At 51.9% G+C, this 8,272-nt stretch overlaps 1 protein-coding gene across 1 annotated transcript in view; it reads left to right on the plus strand.

Annotated features, from left to right (window-relative positions):
* PDLIM1 (PDZ and LIM domain 1) overlaps nucleotides 1-7,584 on the plus strand; it is a 45,807-nt gene extending 38,223 nt beyond the window's left edge. Inside the window, exons 6-7 of the mRNA XM_059169398.1 lie at nucleotides 6,585-6,702; nucleotides 7,085-7,584. Of these exons, the coding sequence (XP_059025381.1) occupies nucleotides 6,585-6,702; nucleotides 7,085-7,271 (305 nt within the window). The 3' untranslated portion in view covers nucleotides 7,272-7,584. The remainder of the gene's footprint in view (nucleotides 1-6,584; nucleotides 6,703-7,084) is intronic.
* The last annotated feature ends 688 nt before the right edge of the window (nucleotides 7,585-8,272 follow it).

The following is an 8,272-nucleotide window of genomic DNA, read 5'->3' on the forward strand; positions in this document are numbered from 1 at the left end:
TGAGCTTGACTCTTGTGGGATTCTGTTTGTCCCCTGTTTATCCCTTGGCCATTTGTTTGGCGTGAGCCCACATCCCATGCATCTGTGGTGGCTGTGTGTGTGACTGGGTGAAGGTCACGGGCCGGGACAAGCAGAAGGAAAAGGAATCAACAACACAGAGAAGGGCACACTGCAGGGCAGTGCGTTTGTTCTTGCTCTCGGGTAGATGGACTCCGGAGAGCCGGCGAAACCCCAGTTTGGCCACATTCTCCCCGAGTGACCTTTCTGGGCTCTGTCGGGGGTCAAAATCCTATTTACTAAGCTCAGTGTGAGGATCTGGTGTCCTGCACGGCAGAAGCACCCCACACTATGTGCGGCTACGGGAGGTGCTTCACGCCTGTGATTTTGTTTACAAACCGTACCGAGAGGCACGAAACCGGCCTCAACTTGTCCAAGGTGTGAGCTCTGAGGCCTGAGGCACCCAGGGACCACTCGTGGGGCTCTGCATTGTGGACGGCACCCCATCCTCAGCTCTGTGGCCTTCCTCAAGGCACAGCGTTTCACCGAAGGCCTGCCTTCCCTTGTTCTTTCCTCCTTTCCCTGAAGTGCCCTCCTGTGAAGAGAGAGCTGGCGATGCAGACCATGAAGCCTGTTTCACCTGCACTGAGGGAGGGAGCGAGTTGCTTGCTTGGTACCACCATGGAGGGCCACAGCAGAGGACCCTCTGCAAGAGTAACTACCCTCCCCCAGGTCCCCAGCTCCAAGTTGGGCTTCCTGGGAGTTCTTCCTGAGCTGAGAGTTCCCTCCTGACGGAACCCAGACCCAGGCTTCATAGGGAAATTGGCAGTTTACAAGCACAGGAAGTTACGGGAAAAGTTCTTTTATGCTAAAAGGATATGGTTCTACCAGCAGTTTCCCCCTTTGCTTGTTGTACCTGTGCATTTTGGAAGGAATGAGTCATAGGCTGCATGAAGTTCCGGTATTAGGGCCAACTGACAAGTGATTTGGGGATCAGCCCTAGAGAATGACCGTTTTATCAAAACCTGTGAGAAACCACAACTTACTCTACTCTGAGTAAGTGGGTACAAAACCCTTCAACTAAGAGAGGAGAAAAGTCAATCCATTCTGTCCCAAACTAGGACATAGATATTGCAGAACTCATCTAGTCAAATGCCCTCATGTTACAGAGAAGGACCTAAAGCCCAGCCTCACTGAGGTGGCCATTCCATGCTCATCAAGATCCGAAGTCCTTCCATCTTGTGCTCCATCTACCAAGCCCGTGGCTTCTATTCTCAGGGTTACCTCATGGCTCTAGTTGGCAGTTGGTGCTCTAGCCATCACAACCATCTCCAAGCACCAGGAAGGAAAAAGGGCTGAATGGGGACTACTCTATTCAGATAAGCCAGCTTTTTCTCTACCAGAAGTCACACACTAGCATTCCATTTAATTTGACCAGAATTTAGTCATATGCCCACATCCAGTTGTAGGAGAGTCTGAGAATTCTTTCCTCCCTGGGATGAATATCTTCTTGCCCCAAAGAAAATAAAAATTTTGCTAAAAAGAAGGGAGGGGTACCTGGGTAGCTCAGTGGGTTAAAGCCTCTGCTTTCAACTCAGGTCATGGTCTCAGGGTCCTGGGATCGAGCCCCACATCAGGCTCTCTGCTCAGCAGGGAGCCTGCTTCCTCCTCTCTCTCTGCCTGCCTCTCTGCCTGCTTGTGATCACTGTCTGTCAAATAAATAAATAAAATCTAAAAAAAAGAAAAGGAAGGGAGATAACAGATCTTTATAATCTCTCCCATTATCTCTTAATATGTAGCTATAGTATTTCATTCTCATGGAATGAAACTGCATGAATTCCAGTCCATACATCCACTGTGTGCAGAAGACTCTTGGGGGAAGGAGCTCAAATCCCTGTTTTCATTTGAGATGAAGTGGTTAAAGCTCAGAGCAGTGTCTGGTACGTAGGAAAGCACTCAGTGAGGGCGACTGTCATTTGGGGAAGCCTCGGGTTCATAAAGCAGCCCGGCCCTTGCAGCACTGGCATCCAGGATCTGCCTGTGACCTCCCTGGAGACCGCAGGCGGGTTGCCCATCTCTCTGAGCCCTAGTTTCTGCACATGTCCAGGGAGGCTAATAATGGCTACTTCACAGATGGCTGTTTTTTTGTTGTTTTGTTTTTAAGATATTATTTATTTGAGAGAGAAAGTGCAAGAACAGGCAGGGGGAGGGGCAATGGAGAAGGAGAAGTGGACTAGCCGCTGACGAGGGAGCCCGACGCAGGGCTTGATCCCAGGACTCTGGGATCATGACCTGAGTCGAAGGCAGACCCTTAACCAACTGAGCCACGCAGGTGCCCTTCACAGATGGTTTAAAGCATCAGGGGAAACAATGCACAGAAAGTACCAGGCCCACCCTCAGTGAGGCCCCACCTGCGAGGCTTGGCTGCAGCCAGGTTTGGTGATAAACTCCTAAAGATTCAATGTGGATCTTCTCCTTTGGGGTGAAATTCAGCCTCAGGACTAGGAGAAAGGGTCCTGGATTTCTCAAAATTCATCTTGCTCTGGATCAAATTCCAAATTTGCAGGAAACAAGGAGGCTTTTTAGTTTTAATCTTTAAATTATGGCGAGCTATAGCTAACATGAGATTTCCTGTCTTAACCATATTTAAGTGCTCAGTTTGGAGGCATCAGCCATGGCCATACCATTGTGCACCGGTGAGCACCGCCCACCCACAGAACTCCGTCTTGCAGAACTGCAGCTCTGTACCCATTCATCGCTAGCTCCTCGAAGCCTCCTCCCCCAGCCCGTGGAAGCCACCAATCTGCTTTCTGTTTCCATGAATGTGACTGCTGCAAGCACTTCCTGGCAGGGGAATCATACAGCGTGTGTCTTTTGTGACTGGCTTGTTTCACTGAGTGTAAGGGTTCATCCATATTGCGGCAGGTGTCAGCATCTCTTTCCTTTTTAAGGCTGAATGTTGTACAGTGTGTCTATAGCGCATCTTGTTTATCATCCATCTGACCATTTAAGGGGAATTGGAGAGGAAACTTGGAAGGAGGCATCAAGGACTGAGAAAACACAGTGGGTGCTGGGGGCTCTGAGGTGAGAAAGCTGGAGACTTGCTCAGGAAGTATCAGGGTGTCCAGGGTTGCAGGAGAATCCCCACGGGGTCTGGAGTCAGATCACGGAGGACCACCAGGTGCTTAAGGACCATGAATTTGGTTCTTTTAGTAATGCAGAGCCCTGGAAGGTTGTTGAGCAGTAAAGTGGGTAGAAAAATAGCTGTGCTTTCCTGAACCCATTTCCACTTGTTCCCCCAGAAAGCTCTGATATACAAGTTTCACTAGAAAGAGAGAAAATTGAAAATGTTTATAGCTTCCCAGAGTCTAAAGGGAGCTAATGTTTTTACTGTAGGCTTGTTGAGAAGGGCAGAATGACATTTCTTGCGTTTGTGGTGTTGGCTGTAAGTGAGAGGAGAAAATGGGGCCAGCAGGTGGCGCTGCAGGGCTGGACACTGTGCCTGCTTGGTCCTGCACACAGCGGCCCCTTCCCATGCTGTGCTGTTTCTCTCTCTCTCTCTCCTTTTTGTCTATGCTTAGCCTGGGGTTTGAACTCATGACGTTGAGATCAACAATCTCAACTCTACTGACTGAGCCAACTAGATGACCCTGCCCCTGGCCCAGTTTCATCCAGTCCCTTCTCTACTTGGAGAAGGGGTGTGGATTCTCCTACCAAGTGCGGCTCTCATATCCCTCATTCCTTCTCTCCTGCCCTCTTGCTCGCGCAACCCATTTCTGGTAAATTTTCTGCGGGTCAAATGAATTACGTGAAGAATAGCCCCATCGCCTGAGACCATAGCCTCGCCTCGCTGGTTCCCCAGGGCAGCCGGTTTCCCTTCCCAGCTGTCTGGGTAGTCTGGGTAGGCAGAGACGCCACCAAGTCGCTACATTTCCTTCTTTCTTGGGGCGGGCTGCCCAGATGGCTCCAGGAGCAGGAGCCCGCACATGAGGAGGGAGCCTTTTGGGGATGTTAGAGGTGTGAAGCTGGCCACCCAGCCCTTCTGAGATCTTAGGAGGGAGCCAGGATTAGGGTGACAGGAGGGAGGCATTTGCCTTGGGTACAGAATTTAAGGGGGCGCCCAAAACCTCAATAGTTAAGACAAAAATGACACTTTAATGCTGTGTTTTTTAAAATCACAGTTAATGCAAAAAGAAAAAAAAAAAGGCAATAATGAACAAAGTCGAGACTGGGACCAAGGAGTGGAGGAAGATTTGGGGAGGCAAAAGGGGACTTGGACTTGGGCTGACCAAAGCACCAAAGGCAGCTAACCAGGCGGCACCAAGCCTTCCCCCGAGCCTAATCATAGAGCTTCTGGCTGAAAACAGCGGAAACCCTGAAGCCTCCTAACATTTGCCCCTCTCCTGTGCCGCCGGCTGGACATCTGTGTCCATCAGTTCCTTAGTGCAGGAGGGTTCCTGCCCTGACAGGGGAACCCTGAGAGACCACGCCATCCACACCCCATGGTAGGGCCTTTAAAACAGGCTGCTCTTAAATATTCCCTCTTGCTGTTCTCCATCAGGCACCCACATCTCCCCGGCTGGCTGTCCCCCGGCATTCACCCACAGTGCGAGGCAGAGTGCAATTTTGTTCGCCTTCCGTGAGGGCTACGGGCCAGCCCGCTGTGGCAGGGCTGGGCCTGGCTCTGTGAGTCTCCCACTGCCAGGAGCCCAGCACAGGGAGGTGCCATTCTCAGGGCCTGGCTGCTGAGGCAGAGGTTGGAGCTCCATGGGGACAGGACCAAACCACACAGATGCATCTCATGCTTCTGCCAGAACGGGGCTCACGTCTGCTCCCATTCCATGGGCCAAAGCAAGTCATAGTGTCAAACCCAAAGTCCGTGGCCTTTGGGTACAACTGGGTGTATGCTTCACCAAGACTAGGGTTTCTCAGCTTGGGTGCTGTAGACATATGGGGCCAGAGAAGTCCGCGTGGTGGGGCTGTTCTGCACATTTTAGGACATTTAGCAGCATCCCTGGCCTCTCTACCCAGGGGAGGCCAGAAGCACTGCTCTCCAGTTGTGACAACCCAGACTCTTCCCCGGGGGACAGAATCATCCCCAGTAGAGAATCACTGACCTACTGAGATGCATGGCCGGGGCAGGGGATGGGACACATAATTGTGGCAAAATACACAGTCCACCATCCGAGCCGATGATAGATGCCCCTTACTTGGATTCATCTCAAGTTTTGGTTCAGAAGCACCAGTCAAGGTTAGGGGGACCCATTTTCCAAATGGATGCGAGGATAAGGACCCTCATTTGTCGGCCCCAGGATTGCCCCGCGTGGCTGCGGTTGTAGGATGACTCCTCTCATCCCTTCACTTCACGCGGGAAACTGTTCTCTTGCTTTTGGCCAGTGGTTCTCAGAGGGTGGTTCCTGGACCAGTCGCCTCAGCAGCACCTGAGAACTTACTAGAAATGCAACCTCACGGGCCCCGCCCCAGGCCTGCTGAAGCAGAAACTCTGGGGGTGAGGCCCAGTGAGCTGCACTGGCGCCAGCCCCCCCACATCATTCTGTGCACAGGCAAATCTGAGAGCAGCTGCTTTAGTCTCAAGAAGTGGGTTTTAACCGCAGACATAGAATCGGATCTCCTGGGGCCTTGGCGTCTGGAGATGCTCCTTCAGCAGCTCTGAGGACGAGCCTGCTCTGTGGATTTTAGGGGCTCTCTCCTGGTGCCTGGCCCACTCTCCACGGCCTGTTCAGAACCACTGGTGTAGAGACGTCCTTGGCTCCTTGGCCACAGTGTGCTGGGCAAAGGTAGAGCCCGTTAAGCCTTCATTGGGGCATTTTGCCCTCCTTTCCCTGTGTCTTTGGAGCCTCTGGTGTATGCTCAGCGCCTTGCAAGGCTCTGTGGGATGTCACAAAGCATGGAAAACAGGGTCCTGGTGCCGCAGGGCTTTGCAGTCCGGTCACAGCTGACAATGAGACTGTCAGCTGCTGATGGCTTGCTGCTGCTGGGCGCCCCTGGTAGAGGGCTTGGAAGCTGTGCTGGGCTGCGTGGCTGCTCACTGGACGCGTCACGGCCGACTGCAGGGAGGTGGCCTGCTCTGCTCTGCTCTGCTCTGGGGTAGGTGGGTTTTGTGGGGCTGCCTAGAGATGCTCTGCTGTAACAGCTTTGTACTTCTTGTGACGTGGGCTTCTTCCAGCATCCATACACACTGTCTTTTAATGATCAAATACCATCTTTGTTGCACCTGCAGAAGTCACTGTGAAGTGCCCATACCCGTATGTGCACGCATCTAATCGGAATGAAATGTAATTTGTGTTCTGAGGGCTAACTAGATGTTGGGTACTGTGGGAGGACTCTGCGTGTACTTTTTAATCCTTTTTGTACCGTGGTGAAGGGAAAAATGCACTCCTGTCATATGGAAAAGGAAGCTGAGGACCAGAGAGGTTAAGGAACTTTTCCAGGATCACACAGTGGAGTCAGGTTTGTTTTACTCCAGGAACTTGCTGGAACATACATATAAGCAACTCCGCAAAAGCTCAATGAAACTTCGGCAACCCCACCTTTCCTGGCCAACCCAAGTGTTTTCCTCATTATAGGGGATCCCAGCAAGCCCTCAGGTTTCAGAAGCGTCAAGGCACCAGTCACCAAAGTGGCAGCGTCGATTGGAAATGCCCAGAAGTTGCCCATGTGTGACAAATGTGGCACCGGTATTGTGTGAGTATCCACCTCTCCCCAGTGTCGGAGGCCCCACAGGTGGAATAAACCACGCTGTGGAAAGTGCCAGATGGTGCCCATTTTGGGTGCGATGGGGAAGAATTCCTGCCTGGCAAATAAAGCAGAGAGACCACGTAGGCCTTTGGTCCAGAGCCAGGTGTGAAGGTTCTCCTTGGCCACAGAGCCCGTTGGGTGTGACTAACATCAAAGCAGAGAGAGGGCCGCCCTGTTGAAGAGGGAGTAATGTGTGAGGAGCCCAGGAATGAGCGGTGGCTTTATGAGGCCCTGATCTGCCCTTTGATGGGCCTCATGGAAAGACCCCCTCACCCCCCAGCCATGGGGCTTGTCACTAATGGAGCCCTTTCCTGCCTCCCTCCTGCAGCGGCGTGTTCGTGAAGCTGCGAGACCGCCACCGTCACCCTGAGTGTTACGTGTGCGCTGACTGTGGCACCAACCTGAAACAGAAGGGCCACTTCTTCGTGGAGGACCAAATCTACTGTGAAAAGCACGCCCGGGAGCGAGTCACACCCCCTGAGGGCTACGACGTGGTCACTGTGTTCCCCAAGTGACCCAGCAGGTCTCCTCCTCTCTGTGCTCTGGCCCTCTCCTCTCCTGAAGGTTCCCGCTGACTCTGGTTTTTATCCCTGCTCTTTAAACACCACGTCTCCCCGCCTCTGCTAACTGACTCACTGGCTGCACGACGCCCGCTTTTACATTAACGGAGGATTGTTTCGTTCCGTGTCCCCTTGCCAGCGTCCCCGGGTCTTCTCTTTACCTCCGTTCGTCTCTGCTGCAGTTGGACATCAGCCACATTGGAACCAAGCCGAATTGGATATTTCTGACACTGAGTTCATGTCTACTCAATAAATTTATAGACTCCAAGGCAGTGTGGCGTCTCTCATTCCACCATGCGTCCTCATTCCTGGCTCAAGCCAGATGAGAGTTCTGATCTCATCTCGTCATCTTTTGGGTTCCCCACTTCTCTGAGATTGGCAGGTCTTCTCCAGGGGTGAGAGGATTGACATCTGAATGGGCCATAGTCTCACCGTTCTTGGAAGCTTTCTCCAGATTCTGTTTCTCTGATGCTAATATAAGATCAACCTCGTTATTGTATTCTTTTTTTTTTGAAAGATTTTATTTATTTATTTGACAGAGCACGCAAATAAGCAGAGCGGCAGGCAGAGGGAGAGAGAGAAGCAGGCTCCTTGCTGAGCAGGGAGCCCGATGCAGGGCTCAATCCCAGGACCCTGGAATCATGACCTGAGCCAAAGGCAGAGGCTTAACCAACTGAGCCACCCAGGCATCCCAACCTCGTTATTGTTGTAATAAAATTATGTCTTCTTTTCTCTCTGGCTGTTCCGGGACTTACCCAAGGAGGTGAATGGTTCCCAAATAAGAGATGGAATGCTTTACCAGTTGGCCTTGGAATACCTCCTGATGGGTCCCTTTCCAGGCTGTTTGCCACCACTGCAGCCACTCTGCTCTGTGTGAAGGGAAGCAGACTCAGGATGGGTATCACCTAGGTGTGAAACTCAGATACTTCTTGGTAGTCCCTTATGGAATTTTGACA

The sequence above is a fragment of the Mustela lutreola genome, chromosome 4 (genome assembly GCF_030435805.1).
Source record: "Mustela lutreola isolate mMusLut2 chromosome 4, mMusLut2.pri, whole genome shotgun sequence".
NCBI lineage: Eukaryota > Metazoa > Chordata > Mammalia > Carnivora > Mustelidae > Mustela > Mustela lutreola.